Source organism: Trifolium pratense, linkage group LG6 (genome assembly GCF_020283565.1).
Source record: "Trifolium pratense cultivar HEN17-A07 linkage group LG6, ARS_RC_1.1, whole genome shotgun sequence".
In the NCBI taxonomy this organism is placed as follows: domain Eukaryota; kingdom Viridiplantae; phylum Streptophyta; class Magnoliopsida; order Fabales; family Fabaceae; genus Trifolium; species Trifolium pratense.
The window spans coordinates 7430266-7453353 of NC_060064.1; the positions used below are offsets into that span (position 1 = coordinate 7430266).

Sequence of the window (23088 nt, forward strand, 5' to 3'; positions counted from 1 at the left end):
AATTTGTGTGTAACAATGTGTTAATCCATTTATTATTATTTTTTAATAATCTTTTAATAATTATCATCTCCTAGTTGAGAGTTATTGTAAAAGTGTTTGGATACCTCTGACAATCATATTTTTTCTTTCTTTAAATACACAAATTTAAAAAAAAAAAAACATTCGCTAATACAAAGTGTTACATCTGGATATCTTAGTAGTATTTTCGCGCAATTGTCTTATGTATTAGTATTTTTCTTCTTCACGGTAACTTGAACCCAAGTGTTTTTACACCTTAACACTTTTTAACTTTTAGCTCAAAACTTAGCAAAATCTAAAACAAGGTAAGCCTAACCTATTTCTAACGAAGTCTGCACCAATTTGAGGAGGCATGGAGGACCACCAAGAGAAAGCAGTAGAAGTAGGCAAAGAAGACCCAAATTAGCCATAGAGTCAGCACAGTTGTTTCCCTCTCTAAAAATATGAGAGACAAAGAAGTTCACGAGTGATGTCAAATATATACAATTGCCCCATTTATTCCTTAGGATGTAAGGAACAATTTTAGAAGATTTGAATGCATTCAAGAACAACATGAATCAGTTTCCAGCCATGGGAAATTCCAACCTTTCTGGTGTGCTATTTCAATAGTAAGCATAACACCCATGAGCTCAGGAAAAAGAGAAGATTGAATCCCCAAATTAATAGAGAAAGCACCGCAAAAAATGGCCTTGGAATTTCTGAAAACTCCCTCACAAAAGGAGTTACCGGGGTTACCAACACACAACATCACTATTGCATTTTATCCAATTCAAAATAGGTGGCTGCCATAAGACTTCTTTGATAACAGGAGCATTAACAAATTTCAAATTAACATGAAGAGCTTTCAAAATTACAAACTGTGAGATGGAAGAATAGGCATGGAGTTTAGAGAAATTCATAGACAAAGACACATTGACAATAATAAGTGAATATGTTTGTCTGCAAATCTTTGCTGATTCCTAGAGTACCAAATGATGTTAAAACAGTTAATGATCACTGCAGTTAGAGATAATTTACAGAGAGGAGACCAATGTCTATTACAATGTCATTGGTTGAATTGTATTAATTTAACTAAGAATATGCATTTAATTGTTTCTCGTATCTTCATAGAAGGCAACCGTTGTCCGGAAAAAATTGCTTCTCTTAGGCTACAACAAAGTAATGAATTTGTTTGGTGGGATTATATTGCCTCGCGTGTTTTCGATTTAGTTAACCACAATAGGTTATGACTTCTTGATTATCGTTTTTGTTAATGTCTTTCAAGAGTTTATTGTTGGTTTTGGGCTCTTTTTTCTTCACCATGATTTTATCTCACTGAATTTTTCCGATAAGAATTCCAACGATGCATATATTAGATTTTAGCCTAATCCCTTAATTTTTGTAATTTCTCTTATTTTTCCTTTAATTAAATTTAAATAGGCGCATTCATGCATTTATTTTATTTTTTAAAAGAAAAAGAAATCAAGAATATACTTTTAATGAATTTAAAATTTTTCTATATGGGAATATTTCCTATTACCACGCCAAAATTGTGATTGATGCTATAATATTACTATGTGTGTATAGCATAGGCATAGCTATATATATGTAAGTCAAAAGGCTACTCATATTAACAAGAATGAGAGTTTGTCAAACAAAAATCATACTTAATAATATAAACTCAAAATATTTTATTTCTTATTATAAAGTTACGACTAAACTAATTGTTAGTTGGTTCAATAATGATTAATGTTAGATTTGGTAGGTAGACCTACAGTTCGATTCTTCGTAATTACAATCAGGAGGAATTAAAATACAAAATCCGATTACGAATCAGATTAAATGGTCTAATGACTAAAGAAATTAAACTCTCCTACAAAGCTTTTTTTTTTTAGACGATGACTACAAAGATCTTGATATGTGGAACAGTGTCCGCAAACAAAGGAAATGACCAATTCCTCGAGAGCAGTGGATTCCTTCACACTTTTTAGTTTTTTTCTCATTTTAACCCTTTCCTCTTTTTCTTTTTCTAATTATTAATTAAAAGAATTTCTCTTTACAATCATTATCAACAAGCACCGAAAATGGTAAATTACAATAATTGCATCATCCTCATAGCGTCAATAGCACAAAGGAGCATGAAATGAATAATACTACTACTGTACCACTATAATCCCGTAAGCGCAATTTAGTTGATAAAAATATCGTATTATATGTCGCGATTGAAGTTTGAATAAAAAAAAACTTTTATTTATCTATTTTAAAAGATAAATTTTTAGTCACTAAATTACTTAAAAAAATACTACTATTAATTGGATTGATATCTTGAAATTTTGTTGGATACAAATATGTTGTAGATAAAATTAATTCAAAATTTAAATAAACTTTCAAATAATAAAATATAAAAAAAATGACATACAATTAAATAATTGAAAACTCTAAGACAACAATGTACCTTATTATGTGGAAAATCTTGTTACTTTTCACACTCAAACCTCGTTCTTTAATCATGGATTTTCTTTCCATGCTTATTAATTCACCTTACTCAACACTATCCAACACTTTTTGAAAAACCAACCAAAACCATGACATTGTAACACTAACCCATAGTCTTGAAATTTCATCAACAATGTTGAAAACAATATGCATTTTCCTAATTATCTTTGTTTTGAGTTCATTTTCAACACTTGGAACAGCAATGCTGAACTTAACAATTCCTGGAACACACCCTGATCCTGAAGCTGTTGCTCATGAAGTTCATAGGTACTATCTCCCCTGTTTCTTACATCTCAATGTAGCTTCATACATTGCATTAATTTTGAGAGAAGATGGTAGATCTGGTCATAATGGTCTTTTTCCATTTTTCTTTCTTTCTTGCTTTCCCTGCATTTCAGCTTACTAGTTCTAGTTCTAGTAATTCATACCCTAGAAGACTATATTCAAATTAATGTAGCTCATGACCCTAACTTAGATCATATGATTTTGTTTTCTTTTTTTAGATATTTTATTCTAAGCTAAATATATTTTTAATTATTGTCAAATATTTTTATATAGTTTAGTTTTTTTTTATAAGCATTATTTTATATATAATCATCAATTTGGCCATTTTCAGAATTTATATAAACTTTTTTTTATCAAAATTATCATACTAAAGACTAACATTTATGTTTTTTTTTTTTTGTTTTGTATAAAATATAACTAAAAATAAATAAATTATGCAGACTTAAAAATATTTAACACTTTTTTATAGGTGTGGCTCTTTTCTTTACCTACTTTATCATTTATCTATATATTCTTCTTTCTTGGTGAATTATTATTATTTTTTGGGTTTTTCTATATCATAATGTTTTCCAGTTCAAAATAAAGTACTTAAAACACTATTTAAAAAAGAAAAATTAGCAACAAAAAAAATGTAATATCTCTAAATTAGTGAAATATTTATATAGAAATTTCAAGTTTTTTTCTCTTTAAATTTCTCTCATCGACATTAAAGACTGCCTCGAGAAATTTTTTGTTACTTATTATATGATTCTATCTAGTATATAAGATTAGTCTCCGAAATCGTGTGCATATGATAAATTAGTAGTTATGCTAGTTTTTGGGATACAATATAAAACTTATTTCTTAAAACTTATTCAATGTCGTCTAGCTCACCAACCGAACTATCTTTGTGTGCAGGAAGGTGAATGCTTCAATGGCGAGAAGGGAAATGCTATCTTCTGGATCAGCATGCATGACAGGAAACCCGATTGACGATTGTTGGAAATGCGACCCAGAATGGCCAAACAATCGACAAAGATTAGCAGATTGTGCAATAGGGTTTGGTCAGTATGCTAAAGGAGGAAAAGGTGGCGAATATTATGTTGTAACAGATTCCTCAGATGATGATCCTGTTACTCCAAAACCTGGTACATTAAGATATGCTGTGATAAAAAATGAACCATTGTGGATAGTGTTTCCTAGTAACATGTTGATTAAGCTAAAGCAAGAATTGATTTTTAATAGTTATAAGACTATTGATGGACGTGGTGCTGATGTTCATATTGTTGGAGGAGGGTGCATTACTTTGCAGTTTATAAGTAATGTTATTATACATAACATTCATATTCATCATTGTCATCCCTCAGGTAAACAAACTTAATTGCTTTTGTTCATATTGTGGTAGCAACACTTATAGCTTGTTTTGATGTACGGTTTCAATCGGTATTCTCGAGTTCCAATACAGAATTTTACGCAATATTGAGAAGCCACTAGTTGTGGCTTCTAATAAATGTGCGGAGTTACCGCAGTTTCTAAAAATCCAAACACACAAATACAAAATTTTCTTCTTAGTTCTATGATAATTTTATTTGAGTTGTGTCGGACATTAAATATGCTCGATCAAATAGATCTTGAGTCGATTTTCAATATGGTGGGATCCACATTATCAATAAGAAAGTAACAGTTAAAAAGAGAGTCTCAGAGTGTTGCTATCACTCTTTGAAAGGCAAAACACAATTGCATTGAGCACATGTTTTGTTTGGAAGAATGGGAAAGTTATATTTGTTTTGTGATTTTTAGATATACTCCTATTATATAGTTTAAGAAAATATTTTTAATGGTTTATTGGTTACACTGCGCAGTGCAACATTGGTCATCTTGTAGGGTCTGTTTTGTACCATCTCAAAAGACAAAATTGACTACTAAATTATTCCACAAATGCCTCAAAAGTCTCTTCTAACTATTTCCATCATGTTTAAACCAAAAAAAAAGTTTGTGGTTATGTTGGAATAAAAATTAAACAAATTGCCATTAAGAAAATATTTATGTTTATTTATAACAAAATACCTTACTCTTTCTTATTATATTTTGGGTTGGTTAGCTCTCAGCTACCAACTTCATTGCTTAAAAAAATGAAATTATAACAAAATTCCTAAATCCCAAAATTTTTTGGCTGAAGATTTAAGGATTTAGGAATTTTGTCAGAAGGTTTGGTTAAATATTGCAAATTTTGGATTGTTGAATTTTTTAAAATTGATTGAGTTTAAAATTTTAGATTTCATTGATGAATGTATGAAAAAAATGAAGAAGAATGAGAGGAAGATGATGAAGAAATGAAAAAAAATTAGTTGGTGGTGCTATATTATTGGATATAGTGGACTTGCAAAATGTAATGGTTTCTTTTATTTACAATAAGATCAAACGGTTAAAATTAAAAAATTCATCGATATTTATGGTAGACCACATACAATATTTGTCCACCTTATACATTTGTTATTAAAATTTGACCTTTTTGCCCAACAGAGATAAAAAAAAATTTTGACAAATGCCCAACAAAGATAAACTTAAGAGATTTATTAGTTAACGGACCAAAACAAAACTTAAAAATTAGTTAAAGGACTAAAAAGTAATTTAGATAATAACAATAAGTGTCATGATATAAAAAGATGAAAGATAAAGATAAAAAAATAAAATCTAAAAAAAAGTTGTAAGAAGAGGGGATGTGATTTCAAAAACAAAAAGCAAAATTGTTGAAAAAGCTGTCTAACAACTTGTAAAAATGTTAGAGAAAAACATACTGGAAAGAACAGTACAACACAAAACAACATAATACAGGACAGGACAAACCTGTACCGGAAAGATATAGGACGATAATATTTTTATATTCGAAAATAAAATGAGTATTTTCGTATTTTTTATAGTTGTACTGTGGACAAAAAGTTGTCCCGTGGTTTGGTGAGGGACAAAAAATCTTGTTTTTGTTCTGTCCCTTGTTACCTAATTTGTCCAGTCCCATAACCAATTTCAAATCAAACAGAGTACAACAAAAATTATCCTGTCCAGTCCTCTGTTTTTTAGCAAATCAAACGCATACTTTGACAGAAAAAGAGATAGAGAGGGTGATGCAGTAGAAATAAAGAAATAGAGAAAAAATAGGCGTTGAATGTGTTAGAAAATAGTGTGCAAGCAAAAGCATAAAGAAATAAAAAATGAGAGTGTGATATATTGCAGGAAACACAAACGTGAGATCAAGTCCAGAACACTACGGCTACAGAACAATGTCGGACGGAGACGGAATATCCATCTTCGGTTCAAAAGACATATGGATCGACCACTGCACACTCTCACATTGCAAAGACGGACTAATAGACGCAGTAATGGGATCCACGGGAATAACAATATCCAACAACTTCATGTCACACCACAACGAAGTCATGCTCCTAGGACACAGCGACGACTACCTCCCTGACTCAGGAATGCAAGTCACAATAGCATTCAACCATTTCGGTCAGGAGCTCGTTCAGAGGATGCCGCGTTGCAGAAGAGGATACATCCACGTGGTCAACAATGATTATACGCAGTGGGAGATGTATGCCATCGGTGGGAGTGGAGAACCAACTATTAATAGTCAAGGAAATCGTTATGCTGCGCCTGTTAATCTTTTTGCTAAAGAGGTTACTAAGAGGGTTGAAACAGAACAAAATAAATGGAAAGGGTGGAATTGGAGGTCTGAAGGTGATGTTATGATTAATGGTGCATTTTTTGTTACTTCTGGTGAAAGTCTAGAGGTTAAGTATGAGAAGGCTTTTAGTGTTGAACCTCAATCTGCTGATCGGATTGTTCTTCTTACCATGAACTCTGGTGTTCTTGGCAATGCAAGGTACCAATGTTTGATTCATTACTAAATTTTCTCACATAATAAGTGTTATATTATAATTTAATCTTCAAGTCAATATTTTGTTGATCAGTTTCAAGTAAAATTATACTCTACTATGAATTGAGTTGAGTGATTGAAGTGTGTGTGTGTTGTGATGAATGAATAGGGACAATAACCTGGGGATGTGGAGCAGAGGACCAAGTAGCAACGATGATGGCATTTTGGATTCTGGACCGGATTACACAGACGAAATGTCGGCCAGTGGGCGAGTGTTGCCGTGTTCTTTTACTATGCTGATGGGCGTCTTGTTGTCTTTTCGGGTGATACTGTTAACATTTATTCAATGACGATTCAGGAATGTTGTTGCCAATGTAATGGGACACTCTTTCTGTATTTGTATTCTCTTAAATGGAATTGGAATGAAAAGGGTCTGCTCCTCTTAGAAACTACTATCATTTAAACTGTATATGATTTGCATTGTTCACTTCCACAATAGTCAAAATGCTCAAATTTTGCAAATCCTGATAGGTTATGAATATAAAAGTATTGAAGGTTTGGTGTAGGCTACAAAAGGAATTGCTCAAGTTAACTTATGAGAGTTTTTCAATTTAAGTTTTATGATTATTTATAAGAAGAAAGTATTTAAAAATTTATAGACTTAAATGAAAAGGTTAAATAAGAGATTAAAAAACAAGGTACAGAAGAAAGATGGGGTTGGGGAACGCGTACAGAAAAAAAACTGTCTTAGACTGCTCTCTTGAAAAAATGCATGCAAGACTGGATACAAAATGAGCCGAATCTTCGTCTTTCAAAAGCTCATCATATCAACGATCTATGAATGATTTGTTCATAAGTTCCACAGCGTCGTCCATGAACTGCATGCACACAAATAACTACATTAATCACGAAAGTTCATTGCATATTTAGAATTGCGCGATATTGCCATTAATATCAAAAGATGATCAGGCTGATTATATAACTACAATACAACCAACCAGACCAGCCAAAATATATAAATTGAAATACAAGCAGCTGTGATATTCACAATAGATGATTCATTGATTTTCGATTTAACTAGTTCAACAAAAGCATTAACAACAGGCTTGAACCAACTAACCATTTAAGCGAAAAATACATTACACACTAAGTTTATAAAATAAAAATATAGATTATGAGCAAAGCATCTTCCAAAATCTGCTAAACACTATGGTAATAAACAGGTAAAGCCGACCTTTAACAGCATTATGATTTATAAATTTTCTAGCACAATGAAACTTAAAATTCATTTCGCAACAATGCTGTTGGTTTTCATTCAAGGCAAGTATTTTGCATGATTCGCAGCACAGGCATCTGTTTCAGTGCAATAATAATGACTGGCAACCTTGTTATCGCAAGGAGCAGTTTAACTTATTATCGTCTCCATTTCCAAAAGCATAAGGGCACATATAACTACCTAGTAGCAATATTGATTGCTTTGTTTCTGATTCTCTATGCAAGTTAATGTGCAAATATGTTGGATTCGAATACAGTCAATTGGGTGGAAAATGCGTAAGCAACTCTGTATTCTATTCCACTATAAATCAAATACAAATACAAAGAACTCATTATGTTCAACTGCAGAAGTTCCAATATTCCCCTTGCATGAAGAAAAAAGACATAAAAAACTTTACCTTTCCAAGCACCTTAAGTTCTCGCCCAACTGGTTCCAAAAATTTCAGGTCAATGTCTATAGGCCAGACCTGTCCAAACAAGAAGCCAAAATGAAAAATGTTGAAGTGTATCTTTTTGCCTAAACAAAATATATCTATAGAGCATCACCTCAACAGAGAAGCATAAATATTAGAGAAAACCTAGACATAAACTACAGAGGGAAAAAACATGAAAAGACTTGTTAGGAGCAGGATAGATCAGCATTCATGAACATAGCACACTTTTAAGTTACACAACAAGACAAAGATCCCTTGTTACAAAAACGACCACCCTTTCATATGATGTATGGAAGATTTGAGGTAGCAAGAAAACTTGGACCGTAAAAAGGTGTTTCATTGTTTTCTACAAATCTTTCAAAACAATAAACGATTCAAAACAATAAACGAAGTAAAACAAGATGACATTTTCGTAATTATCAGTGAAAATAGGAAATAAAAACCTAAAACAATTTCTTAAACCAAATAGGTCATGAGATTGATATAAGCATATTTATATTTAGAAACATATGCCACAAATTTGAGAGGACAAATGGCAAAACAAAATTAAGAGTGTATTCCAAGTTTTTGAGTTGTATGATTACTACCGTGGTTGATGGTATTAATATTGGGGTTACTTACAGCTCATGAGATCACCACTATACCATTTTCATCACTCAATTATCAGGGGAAAAACAGTTTAAACATACACAAAAGAGCATCAAGCGAAGAAAATATATACATCAATTACAAACACCAAATAGAAAACAAAGAGAAATGAATTCAAAAACTCAAAGAAGATAACAATACAACAACTTTTACAGAAGAAAGTTTTAGCGGCGGTTGAGAATTATGTGCCCGGTAGCCACTATACATTCCCTCAGCGTGAATACATTATTAGTACGAAACGAGCAAGGATTTTTCTAGGCAATGCTCAATCATGTGTGTGACCTTTTCCATGGTTTTCAAAGACCAATTAATTTTGATGCACAGTTAGACTTCCAATTTGCAATAAAAGATTCAAAATATTACCATCGTGTCTTTTTTCTAATCTTCTCAATGGCTAATTACTAGAACTATGAATTTCATCCAAGTAATATCAAACATTACCATCAATAACTGGTTCCAGGTTCCATCATAAGAATTCTTCAAAAATAATAATAAAAATAAACCCAAACAGAAAGCTAGAAAAACATTCTTAAGAGGAGACTTAAATAATAATCTCAACTATAATATCATGAATAGGCTTTAATATCAATCATTAGAATTTTCAAATGGTCTGGTTAAGATGTTTTAGGGCATGTTTCTATTGGCTTATTTGAACTTATCTACTGAAATAAGTTTTGTGAGACTGTTAGGCAAAACTTATAAAAACAGCCTATGACATTTTTCATAAGCTTCTTTCAGCTTATTTTATTAAGCTCTCCATGATAGCTCATAAAAACAACTTAAATAGCATATACAAAAACAATTTAATTTAATTGATGTCACAAAAATAACTTATGTAAGCTTATACATAAGCACTCATATCATGCTATAAGCTGCAACTAAGTTGTTTATCCAAACAGGGCGTATATAAAATCAACAAGTAGTTTCTAAATTACCCTTAAGAGGCTAACACAAAGTACTCAAATAAAATGAAATGGAAAAATTGAATACAAGAATCCAAAAATCATTAAACAGATAAATTTCACATAATTTCTGATACAACAATTGAAACAAGAATAAAACAGGCACCTTGAGACCAAGTAATTTGATTGGAGTCATCTGACCAGGTATGATACATTCAGGACCAGCTGCTTCCACTATAGCTTCATCACCTAAACCATTCCCTATAGGGTCTGGATGCTACAAAACCCCAAAAAAATCCAAAACAAAATTAAAAATGAAAACTTGGTTTATGATAAAGCAGCAGAAAATGATGAATGAAAAGTGAAAAAGAGAGAAAAAGAAAGAGACCCTCATGGTGAAAATTGCATATTCAGAAAAGGGTGTCTGAGAAACACGAAGAATTGGAGATTGGTGAATTTTGGGAATTGGCTTCCCTGAAGGTGAAGCTCTCCATGGCACATCCTGCTGAAACGAAGTTTTCTTCGACATTTTCAATTTTTAGTTTTTTTATTATCTATCTATCTATCTATTTATAGTTCCTAATCTATTCTCTTGTTCTTGTTCTTCTACACACTTCACAACACATGGATGAAGTGAGAGTCAATGAAGCTATCTTGGACACAAATTTTGGATTTTCATTTTCTTTTTGTTCCTTCTCCATTTTTCATTTAATATCTTCTCTACTTGACCAACAAAATAATAATAGTAATTATTTTACGGTAAACTTTAGACTGACGGTTCATATAAATTAAATTCAATTATGATTGCTAAAAAAAATGAAAAAGAAAATATAGTGAGTGTACAAATTCACACAAATTTTTAAAAATGTATAAATGAAAAATATATGAGAATGAATGTAGGCAAATGTCCTTTCAAAGAGCTTCGGTGTCGATATGCGCATTCTATTCCTATTCTTTTATTAAAGAGTACTCCCTCCATCCAATAATGAATGAGCAGTTGACCGCGTCACGCATGTCAATGCATAATTTTGACGATTAATATTTTCAATCGTATAATAGTAAAAATTATAAAAATATGATATTTTGAAAATACTCATCGAGATGAATCCAACATCTTATATGCTAATATTTGTTTTTATTTATTAGTAGAAAAATATGGTCAAAACAAGATATGTGAATAGTGTATATAGTCAAAATGGCTCATTCATTTTGGGACGGAGGGAGTATTTTTTACTAATATACACATTTATTGATATATGAATATATTTTTTTGGCCAAATATTTTCTTTGCAACTGCAGAGATTAATCACTCGAGTCTTATGACCGAACACATGATTTTGGTTAAGCTAAAAGAGACGTACCTCATGAGTCATCTCATCTAAGCACTCTTGGGTTGATATATTAATATTTACCATGGAAAAAAATTCATAGTGATGTAAAATTATTAATTAGAGTATACAATTGGATGAAAAAGAAAAAGAAAAACCTTAATGTCATTTAATCTATCTACCTAAAAAAACAAAACAAAAGAATCATTGATTTTTCAGAGAAATCCTTTTACAAATGAATTGTTAATTTTAGAACAGAAGAAACACTAAAAGTAATCGGCTACACCCCTTTAGACCAACCTCAGCTTTACTGCAGAATACCTTCAATCAAAGTAGAAAGTAGAAATCAAGCACAAAAAGGTGGGAGGAATTATTTCTTATACCTGACTGAATAAAAAAAAATGCACTTTGTTCCCAGAAGGAAAAGAAAATTTCCGTATCTTTCTATACGGGAAATAAATACAAGGATTTCACAAAACATTCTTAACCTGCGGACATTGCTAACAATGTCCCAATACATTTTTATCTTACATTAATCACTGCTTTCTTTAACTTTCTGATAATCCAACTGAGAAAATGGGGAACAAAAATAAATTACAGGGGGGGGAGAAAGAAACCAATCAATAATGGCACCAAAATGGCAAGGAGTGTATATAAAATATAAGCCTCCTCCTATCCAATTAACAATCCCAGTTAGGGAAGTAAAATAATTTTAATTTGGCTAAGCTGTCACCATATCCGCCCCATTCTGTGCAGCGGCATCTGCCAGTCTCTTCCAATTCAATTCCCGCAGCTCTTCCACCTCTTTGGCTTTAGCTTCTTTCTCCAAATACTGCCTCTGGCACTCCTCAAACAATTCAGCATCCATTTCCAGGAACATTTTCCTAACATTCACAGTCAACCCATTAACAGCCTGGTTCCAATGACTCTGGACATTTTTCTCCAATGCTTCAAATATAATGGGCAATATTACAGTCCTGTTTTGGGCAATTAAACCGACAATGTGCTCATTATTCCACAAAAAGAGGGTTCGTTCTGCAACCTGCATTGTAAATGTGGCTAAGCATGAAGACTTTTTAAGAGATAATTTAACTAGATAAAATGCAAATTTTGTTTGGAAAAATCAAGTCAATTATGAGCAATCAGGATTCTGAAGCCAAACCAGTATGGTAATTATCATTTGAGGGATAAGATTTTCCAGAAATAATGTTCGAGTAAGGCAGTTCCAAGACCGAGCTTGCTCTGTGGAGGTTAATAATATCAATTCTGAGCAATCAGGATTCTCGAGCCAATCCAATATGCTAATGATCACTTTAGCGATAAGAGTTTCCAGAAATAATGCTCGAGTAAGACATTTCCAAGACCAAGCTTACTCTGTGGAGGTTAACCTAGATCCAAGCCCAAAAGCTAGTGTACAAGAAGATCGGTTCTGAATCTTTTGATCCTTTAATCCCACACTTATGACACTCAAGACTAATCAGTATAAGAAAGAGAAATGCCCCATTATTAGACAAGGACATCTAATTGACCTTCCTCAAAATTGACCTTCCTAATTTAGGCCAACCTAATCTGGAATGATTACCATTTAAGTTCAAGTGGAAGCTATGAAGACATTTACCAGTCTAACAAAGAGTACCAATTCATTTTAATGAAAACAAATTTTATATTTTATACATGTAACGTAAATATATGCCCAGGCAGGGTTTGGATTTTGTTTCCTTGGCACATAGTACACGTCTAATCCTATTTCCATCTTCTCATTCAATTATTTTTTTGGGTTACCATGATATAGTTACGAAGTTTCCACCGCCGTTAGCAATTATTGATCTCCGTCGGGGAACCTGTGTGGCACTACAAGGTAGGCTCTCCGCCTCCCAACCGAATTCTTCTCATTCAATTATAATGGTTGGTGTTAGATGTGTGAAGACCACTGAGATTTGATTATATCTGTTTCTCTTCTTTTTTTCAGTTTTAGAATTTGTATTTATAGAGTGTGTTTGGTTAGGTTTCATTAAGTTTCCTGTTTCAGAATTTTTTTAAGGCAGTGGTGAAAACTGAAAACTCATAGACACACTCTTAGGTTTCTCCTTTCATTTTTCTCAAACATATTTACCATTTTATCAAATAAAAGCAATTAAATTTCTAAGTAAATTAAAATCAATGTTCAGCCCATCATCTGCAAAATTCTTATTAGCATTCACACAAATAGAAAAGATAATATCAGAACAAACTTACAGAATCTATAACTATTAAGTATTAACAAGAGACCAGATTATGAACCAATAGGTTTCAACTGAACGACGAAATGCAATGTGGTGAAAATACTCATCTGCACATGAAAACACATAAGCTGATACTACAGCCTAATGATCTAAATGAAAAAGAGAAGGAACAATTATTTAAACTAAGAGATTGAATCAATACAGAATGGAAGGGTTTTGAACCAACACATTAAAAGTTTAAAATTCAAAAGCATTTTAAATTGATAATATAATGCAAAGCACACATACTTCAACTCATCTCCAACAAATAAGCCCATGGTTATAACTTTCGCAATTAACGTGATAAACTTTCCATCACTCCAAAACTTGGGGGGAAATGGAAAGAAAAAGTCAATCGTCTAGGGTTTACTGCAACTTCGATTCAAAAAAGAGTTGCTCCTGTAAAGAATTTCTCTCAATTTTTGTGATTCTGAGATTTGGCAAATTCTTTTATCAGTTATGATTTAACACTGCTATAATAGGGAGTTCACAGACTTTGGGGATTTAGCTTTTTGCCAAATCTCAGTTTTGAGAGGGCTGCAGAGGATAAAATTAAAAGCAGAACTTATTTGCATGTAAGCCAAAAAAAACACCGCCAACCAAGCATTTAGAATAAACCAAGAAACAGTAGTTTCAACATTCAATGCAAAACACATGGTTGAAAAATGATTACAACTAAAAGAACCTTGTTGAGAATAGGGTAAGTGAAGGAAGAGATGAGTTGAAAGAAAGGTCAATGTGACTCTAGCGCTTTGCATCCTGATTTATTGGCTCTATTGCAGTATCCTCCTGATTGAAGAAAGTAAGCATTTTCCCTCAGTTTAGCAACACAAATTGCAATGGGTCACTTATGATCCAAATCAAGTGTTGGTTTTGAAAGTTTGGGACTCACATACAGGTCACATCATGATTAACGAGCTTTAAATAAAATATCTGTTAAATCAACTCAGGTTAACATATTTTCTCTTTTGTTTCTCAATATGTTTGCGTAAGAGTACAATTTCACCATTCTGATTCAGCTAGTAGAATTTTATTTGCTTCAAATCTAGGAAGTTATAATAATTCACAGCAACAATTTGCAAATAGTTTTGAAGTCTCATAAATCCCATAATTAATTCTGAGATATTTCCTTTATTTAAAATAAATGCAAACAGTGTGCTAAATTTCTTGCTCTAGTGCAGACCTCCAGCGGAAAATTTGAAAGTATTTTAGGTTTGGGTGATGTAGAAGTAGGACTGGGAGCATTGGGAACATCTGGTGTTAACCAACAGCCAACAGCTATATTGGACTAAAATTACTTAGAAAAAGACCCAAACCATCAGGCCGCGTAAGTAGTCAAATTCCTCATCAGATTAGATTCACTAGATGTTTTCGGTGAATTCACTATTCAGAAAGACATGCTTCACTCCAGATGCCAAAGATTATGCTTGACTTAAAATCCATAAGCCTGTAGTGTAAAAACTTGTTCACAGTGTGCTAAAATTGGTTTAGGACATGCTAAAAAATCTGGCTATAATGACAATGTGCTTAAAATTGCACATCAACTTAGGCCCCGTTTGAATTAACTTGTTTTTTAGTTTATGCAAACAGCTTATGCAATTTTTATGTATTCCTCCCTCCGTTTCAAATTACTTGACATTTTAGAAAAAAAAATATTAAGAAAGTGTATTTTTGCAATTTATTTTCCTATTATACCTTTATTTTAATTCACCAATAGGGAGTATTATAAGTTTGTCAAGGTAGTTTATGATAAAATAGCTTATAAAATACAATTTTCACTAGTGTGAACTTATAAAATAGCATAAAACCTAATTTATATTGTATAAGCTATTTGAATAAGCTAAAAAATAAGCTAATCTAAACGGAACCTTAATATTGCACAAACTAATAACAAGTGACCATTAAGGCACTAAAAAGTTGTTAATAATATAACTTGTCTTAAATAAAAAAAAAATGTTTTTTTAGTTATTTTTAAAATTAAAAAATGTTAAAGTAAAAACAATTTTTTTTGTTTTTTTTTTAAATTTTAGGGATTTTAAACTTTATTTTTTGGTTTTGGTCCTTCAATAATAACTTTTTTTTGGTTTTGGTCCTTCATTTGCCACGTCAGCATGCCACATGTCATGCCGTTAGCCACATCAGCATTTTTGAAAAGGGAGGGACGAAAACCAAAAGGAATTGGACATGTGGGGACTATTTTAAAAAAAAAAAACATACAGGGACTAAAACCAAAAAATCGAGAACATACAGGAACTAATGTGATATTTAAGCCCAAAAATATATTTAAGACAATTCTCTTGTTACCCCTGCATAGATGCACAAAGAGAAGAAGATAAAGGGAATGTGAGAGTCCCAAAGGCATGTGTAGCTCAAATGGTTGAGTTGGGACATCCAAAGGAGTTTGAAAAAAGGGACTGCGACAAAAATGAGTGCTCATAACTACCAAACGATAAAAAATAATGAAAACAAACTGGGGTGAAAAAAGCATATTAGGGCCTATTTGGTTTGAGAAAGTGTTTTCTATTCTCATTTCTCGTTTTCAATTTTTATTAAAAAACCGCTTTTTGTTTTCACTTGTTCATGTCTTCAAATCAAAGATTTATAGTTTTATACATGGAATAGATTTCAAAGGTGGCAGTTTTGTAATTAAAAGTTAGGCTAAAATGCAATTTTAACCCCCCAAGTTTCATAATTGTGCAATTTTGACCCCCCGAGTTATTTTTAAGCAATTTTAGTCCCTCAAGTTTATCCCCTTTCTGATTTTAAAGCCCCCGACTTTATGTGGTTGGATTTATTTGAAGTCTATGATAGTAACATACACCCTCTACACCTAATAATCATATCTCTTCCCATAATCCCAATTCTTCAACCCAAATTTACTTTCTCATGTTGCCTTCTTCTTCCTTATACATCAATTGCACAATGTCGCTGTACTTAACCTCATGAACCCAAAAAACAACAAAGTAGAAGCATTGAACCACACCAAACAACAACACAAACATGCACTGATTTTTTCCTCAAAAAAATGCATCAAAATTGAAAGTCCAAATGTTAATTTGATTGGATTCAATTGCATTTTACTTGCAAAATTCTCATAGTCATCATCATTGTTCACCTTCTCTCTCTCTAGCATATCTCACAATTTCCACTCTTTCACTTTTTTCTAATTCACCAATTTATCTCTCTGCAAAATCCTCATAGGATGTGTTTGATGTGTGGTTGGTTTTGTTGTTGAGGGTTGAAATTGATGTGTTTGTGTTGTCATCGCTGCTGTGTTACTGTGTTGCTGCATGGGTTTCTATGGTTGATCTATTTTTGCATTGTTGTGTTGAAGAACTCTTCCCACGGTTCCATTGTTTTCATAGGGTTTATATTTGGTTCATCACTACTCTTAAATCGAACGAAGAAGAAGAAGAAGGCAGAGTGAAAGAGAAACTGGGTTGAGAGTGTGATTGGTTTGTAGAGAAAGAACGAGGGAGATGAGAATGAAAGAGATGATTAGGTATGAAAGGTGTATGTTATTATCATAGACTTCACATAAATCTAACCACATGTGAATAGGGGGGCTTTAAAATTAGAAAGGGGATAAACTTGCAGGACTAAAATTGCTCAAAAAAAACTTGGGGGCTAAAATTGCACAATTATGAAACTTCAAACTTGGGGGGTCAAAATTGCATTTAAGCCTAAAAATTAAAACAAAACAAAAAAATCTGATACCAAATAAGCCCTTAGCTTTCAATGATTCAAATTTGCCAAACCAAAAATCTTTATATTCTAATATATTAATTTCAAGGTACATAAAGTTTACTATGTGACGGTGTCTTCATTCTCATAAAAGACGGGTCCTTCTATACAGGCATTTAGTGGGGTAGTTTGTAGGGAAGAAAATGTTAAGTGACACATTGACAGCGATTGTGAAAACTTTCCAGAAAATGAGTTCACTAAGGTTTTTTTTCCCTAACCCATTGATCACATAACTTGCACTTGACTCATTTTTATATGATCCAATTTAACCCATGATTGGATGTCAGGTGGCACATTGGAAACAATAATGTTAAAGTATGTGCTCAATTTCTTATATCACGATGGGCATTGCATGTGTCATGATAAACTACAAGGCACGTGCAGTTCACCCCCAACAATAATGACTAATCAGTTATGCTAAAATAAAAAATTCTGTTTCAGCTTTACTGCCATTACATGCACCTCGCCAAAAAAGTAAACAACAATAATGGTTATATTTAGAAAGAAACAAATCTATAACTCAAAGATATCTTAAATAGTGCATAAGCCTAACCACAAACTTTGCTATTTTGCAGTTATTAAACAGAACATATACAGTACAATCACTTTGGTAAGCCATGGAATCTTTTTTCCGGCTGTAGACCATTTAATAGACAATATACATCTACAAATTTCATTATGTAAAATGTCATAATATAGTCGTAACTTCGTAAGTTGAATTTTAGATCTGCTTAAATTTGGCAGTTCAACAGTATTTTTGTATTTTGGTATGTTAGGGTTGAAGACAATTATGAGAGAACATTATATATCTTTCCTCCGGCCAATTCTAGTGTGCATAAGTTACGTAAGTGGTGTATTGTTAAAACCCATTTTCTACCATTAGATTATAAAGTTCCACTAATTGTAATGGTACACCTTCCGCAATAAATTTACTCTCTCTTCTTCCTTCTCTCTTCTTCGGCCATTTCCCTTGCCCTCCTCTACCCCTTCACCATTAATAACTGTACAAGCTTTAAATCAGATTTTCAATCTGGTTATAAATTGAAAAGGACGGAGAGAAAGAGGAAAAAGAAATGGGTGTGATTTGTAAGTGGAAAAACAAGTGACATGTGAATTTGTTATTTTTGCTTATTTGAGTAAAAACAAAACAAAAGGATAAAATTGAACGGAGGTACAACCATCCATCAAGCAAGCCCATAAACTAATATTTTAAGGTTATAAATACCCATTGAACAATTGCTACTTGATGACAAAATATTAGGCTAAAACTTGTAAATTGAGATGTAGGGTCTCTTGAAAGTTTGAAACTTTGTAGTGTTTGAGTGGTGAATTTGATTTATGTTAGCTAAAATGGTTGATTGGTAAAGGGCAAAGAGGCTCGATGAAAAGGTTCGAAAATATTTCAGTTTTGTAGAAATGAAAAATAAATTGAATGTTGGACACGAGTTAATGTAACATCTATGGCATCCCCTATTTCTTAAGAGAAAGTTTTGCATGGCGATGAAAACAATGCTGGATGAGGGGCAGGAGTTTGGAAATGGAGAGTTAGAGTGTGGAGATGTCAAGAGAGGGAGAGAGATGATGATTTTGTATGGTAAATGTATTACAATTTACAACATATGTGCATTTATTTGATCCAATGGTTTTTTTTGTATCCAATGGTTTTAAAATGGTCTTGCATGGTGCACCACTTAGGTGACTTGTGCACATTAGAAATTGCCTTACCGCATTGATATATAATGATAAAGCAGTTCTTTTTGCTTTTCCACTATTGACAAACACAACATCATTAAGGTGCAAAATTATAACTGAACTATCCACAACACTATTAAAAAAAACCCTAGGTTTAATACATTAATACAATCACACCAGAGGTTGGCACATAGAAGGATACGTTAGTTGAAGTTTACTAGCTAGGCAACGGTTGATTGAACATTATACTATTAAACTTAGGTTATTAATATTATACTATATAAGGCCTAGTGTAGATCTATATAATAAAGAAAGTAACATTTCAAGAAGAAGCCTTCCAAATTTATAACACAATTATCCAACCTAAAAGGAAATTAGTAATTAAAAGAAGCTTGTACTATCCTATTCAATCAACATAATGAAAAAACATTTTCGACAAACCTGAAAGTGCGGACTATTGAGGCAGCGTGCAATCTGTCTAAAAAGAAGAACCATGCAGCGTTGAAATTCCGCAGCTTGCGTAGCCTCCAGAACCTCCTCCAATTCCCCGAGAAATAGAACTTCCTTCTGGCAATTAGTCACAGGCCAGTATTTCAACAAACCCCGAATCACAGTATCCGCTAACTTATAATCCTTCTCGACAAACTGAGAGATGCAGTAAGACAACTGCTGATGATACACAGAAACAGGTTTCGGTTTATGCAAAGGCAACAACGCCCTCACAAGAAACAACTTATGCTCCTCCTTCATGGGCAACGCGAACCCATTAATGATACTCCCGAGAATCTCAAGAAGCTCAGTAATCCCGCTATGTCTCTCAGTCTCGTATATAAACCGATAAAATATGTTGTTAATAGCCTTCCTAATATAGGGTCTATGAACCATAAATTTTCCATAAACACGATGCAAGATAGTTTTGACATATTCACGTTCTCTAGGATCCTCAGAATCAAACAAATCAAGCAATTTAAGCACAAATGAATGATCAATGTAACGTTTAGCTACCTTTGTATCAGTATCAGATGAAACAACATATCTAAGAAGAAGCTCATAAACGAGCTGCAAATGAGGCCAAGCCGGCTCCAAACACGGTTCCTCTTCTTCCGGATCGGTAGCATCTTGTCCGGTATTCTCATGAAACGCCGGCGGAAGACACCGGAAAATATTCACCGACACCATTTTGATCATCTCTTCCTGACAAATCTCATTTATCTTACTCGAACCAGATTGAATAAATTCAACCAATTCCATCAACGCTTGTCTCTTAATTTCTTTCTCCCTAACCGATTTCATCGTATCGGTGAAATCCAAAGTGTGGCAACAAATCTGAAGCTTCCGAATAAACAAATTCTGCCTCTCAGAAACCGGCACGTCGCGAAACAACGGAAGCGGTTCAATTGTTCCAGACGGTGGTGGAACAATCACCGCTTCCGTTGAATTGGCGTTATTCGCCGGTGGACCATATCCATCGGTTGAATCCGATTTGGAGGGCTTTTTTTGCCCTCCTTTCATTAATTTCTTGAACATTCTGCGAACCCTAACCCTAATCTAACGAATTCGAAAGTGATTAATGAAAATGAAAGCTACGACGTTGTAGAGTGTTTGTTCTTCTTGTTCTGCCACGATTTTCGCATCACATCTTAAACGTTGATGGATCTGAGGGAATTGGATGATGTTGCAACGTGTTTAGTGAGTGGTCAATGATCGGAGATGTGTTTCTCCGGCGATCAAATGAGTGATGAAAATATGAGAGAGAGAGAGAGAGAGAGAGAGAGAGAGAGAGGTGTGTGTTTGTGTTTGTTTGTGTAATGATGATAGTTTTGAGTTTTTTTTTTTTTTGAGGTAATAAAATTGAAGAGATTATTAGAGGGATCATAGGTGCATATTTGTGTAAAGGATATCAATGGATAATGCATTATTATTTATTGCAAAATTACAATTAGGACAAGGAGAAATGATGGATTTCTTTTCCACTTGTTCAATTTTTTTGAATTACTTTTTGACAAATGGTAGGAATAAAATTCACTTATTTTTTTGAAATAACATATCTGTTTGTTTTTTGACAGTATCATATATGTTCGTTGGTTGTAACTAAGTACACGTTGTTCAAGTGTTTTAGATTTAGTTCTATGTTTTTTTTTTTTTATAGATTTAGTTCTATGTTTTAATGACAACAGACATGGTAATTAATGTATGCCACTTGTAACGGAAAAACACTCCACATGTTTTTGGGATTGTTGGATTGATCGAGACGGTCTCATCTTCTCTAATGACAGTTGTTGTCTGTTGACACATACGGTTATAATCGTCTTTCATTATATAAAGACAAGTTTTGACGTTAAGGCACACAATTTCAATCATTTTCACTTTATTCTCTTTTGACTTGAGTGTTCGAGTGTTAATGCGTTTTGCAAGTACTTTCTCCATTATGATTCACATTACCCGAACTCCATCTCTATCGTAACTATATTAAGTCTCGTCATTAAAATCATTTAATTTTGTTCACAACAAAACAATATATAAAAATTATCAATTTTTGTCTCATACATAAAATATGTATTTGGTCGTTTTTAAAAAATAAATAAAAAATTATTAATATTAATATTAATATTGTTTTAGTATAAGCTAAAACTACCCCATAATTTAACATTAGTTGCGTAAAAAAAAAAAAACTCCATAACTAACAAATTAATTAACAACTAAAAAAAAACTCCATGACTAACAAATTAATTAACAACTAACATACTTCACGATTTTGATAACAAAATAAATCTCCACGACTAACAAATTAATTAACATACAAACATTAGTTGCGTAAAAAATGGAAATGGAATACTAACATTAGTCTTTAATGCGATCGGGACCAATTGATGTTAGAATTGACACCTGAATCAGATTAAATTGGTGGTGAAAACAAAAAAGAAAAAAGTATCCTATAAAATGCTAGTATTTATTTTAGTTGAGAATGTAAAATAAAAAGTTAGTAGGTGTATCATAATGTGTGGGGTGTGTATTAGAAATAAGAAGAATAGAAGTGGATTTTGGGTTAGGCCCGTGTTTTACTATCAAAGGCAGAAAGAAAAAAAAAAAGAGAAGAAGACTTCTTCTTTTTGCAAACTTGAGTTTTGCACACGCTCCCTGACCTTTCAATTTTACCCTTCGCAACGTACGATGTGAGTGTGTAAATAGCAAGGGAAAAAAATAGTTCACATCCTACAATGCACTCCGTACCACAATATAAATCACTTTGACATTTTTATGCATGTTAAGAAATGTAATTAATGTTGTATAGAAAAGAGAAATTATGAGTTGATTTACAAAATTGTTCTTCATTTAAAATATGAAAAAAATAAATTGAATAAATAAAAAAAGAAAGAGTAATAAATAATTAATGGTATAATAGAAAAAACAACATTAAATATTTCATTGGTAATGTAAAACGACTTATAATTTGGTATAATTGTTTTTCCTCAAAGCAACATATAATTTGGTACGGAGAAAGTATTTCATACGATTTGCTTCTCTCTTTTTTTTTCTTTAGATTTTACGGAAAACTATTAATTGGCTCTTTGTGAGAGTAAACGGAAGGAGAATATTTTGGAGGTGCTAGAAACCATGGAAATAAAAAGGCTTTCATCTGTTGATTCTGTAGCAAAAATATTTCAGACCTTGGGAAGACTACTAGAAGCTCCTTTTGGACTTCAGAGCAAGTGGTATGATCATGGCACTGAGGTTGGTTTGGAAAAGAATAATACATTTTTCTTTTGACATATGAGCTTATGTATCTCTTAAACCCGAATTAATCCTTTACATTTCCATATTAGGGAAAAATTATTCCCTTTAGGAGACGTAAAATCTAGAAGGAAAAAAAAAACGGATTAGTCAATTAGAATTGAGAGAACTCATATTCTTATTTATCCTACAGGTTAATCATCACTAACGGTAATCATAGAACCATCTATGAGATGGGAAAATAGTAAACAATTTGTTAATACTTCATAGAACCATCCATGAGACGGGAAAACAGTTTCTAAAAACAAATCAATAAAACCCAAGTTTTAAGGGTAGAGATCCTAATGCTGAAATTGATTACCAAGTGAGCGCTTGCTAAATATAACTATCAAAACTAGAAAGATAAAATGACAGAAACATGATATCTTTGATTTCCGGCCG

The 23088-nt window shown here is 32.5% G+C and overlaps 4 protein-coding genes across 5 annotated transcripts in view; 2 read left to right on the forward strand and 2 right to left on the reverse strand.

The window, feature by feature from the left end:
* The window catches only part of LOC123890492 (alpha carbonic anhydrase 7-like), a 9212-nt gene extending 9171 nt beyond the window's left edge, over positions 1–41 (forward strand). Inside the window, exon 7 of one of the 2 annotated variants that reach the window (XM_045940110.1) lies at positions 1–41. This exon is cut by the window's left edge and continues 170 nt beyond it. The gene's annotated coding sequence lies outside the window, so the exon portion shown is untranslated. The other variant, XM_045940108.1, reaches the window with a different exon arrangement.
* Positions 42–2478: 2437 nt separating this feature from the next.
* On the forward strand, positions 2479–7100 carry LOC123891311 (probable pectate lyase 12). Its single transcript, XM_045941147.1, has 4 exons — positions 2479–2760; positions 3676–4124; positions 5989–6637; positions 6801–7100. The coding sequence occupies exons 1-4, from the start codon at positions 2627–2629 to the stop codon at positions 6979–6981; spliced, it is 1413 nt and encodes a 470-aa protein (XP_045797103.1). The 5' UTR covers positions 2479–2626; the 3' UTR covers positions 6982–7100.
* A 175-nt stretch (positions 7101–7275) lies between these two features.
* LOC123891312 lies at positions 7276–10578 on the reverse strand. The gene is made up of 4 exons (XM_045941148.1): positions 10279–10578; positions 10057–10167; positions 8305–8373; positions 7276–7509 (listed from the first exon to the last, which is right to left on the reverse strand). The coding sequence occupies exons 1-4, from the start codon at positions 10417–10419 to the stop codon at positions 7459–7461; spliced, it is 372 nt and encodes a 123-aa protein (XP_045797104.1). The 5' UTR covers positions 10420–10578; the 3' UTR covers positions 7276–7458.
* A 1001-nt stretch (positions 10579–11579) lies between these two features.
* On the reverse strand, positions 11580–20802 carry LOC123889222 (serine/threonine protein phosphatase 2A 57 kDa regulatory subunit B' beta isoform-like). Its single transcript, XM_045938459.1, has 2 exons — positions 19357–20802; positions 11580–12260 (listed from the first exon to the last, which is right to left on the reverse strand). The coding sequence occupies exons 1-2, from the start codon at positions 20440–20442 to the stop codon at positions 11940–11942; spliced, it is 1407 nt and encodes a 468-aa protein (XP_045794415.1). The 5' UTR covers positions 20443–20802; the 3' UTR covers positions 11580–11939.
* Between the last annotated feature and the right edge of the window lie 2286 nt (positions 20803–23088).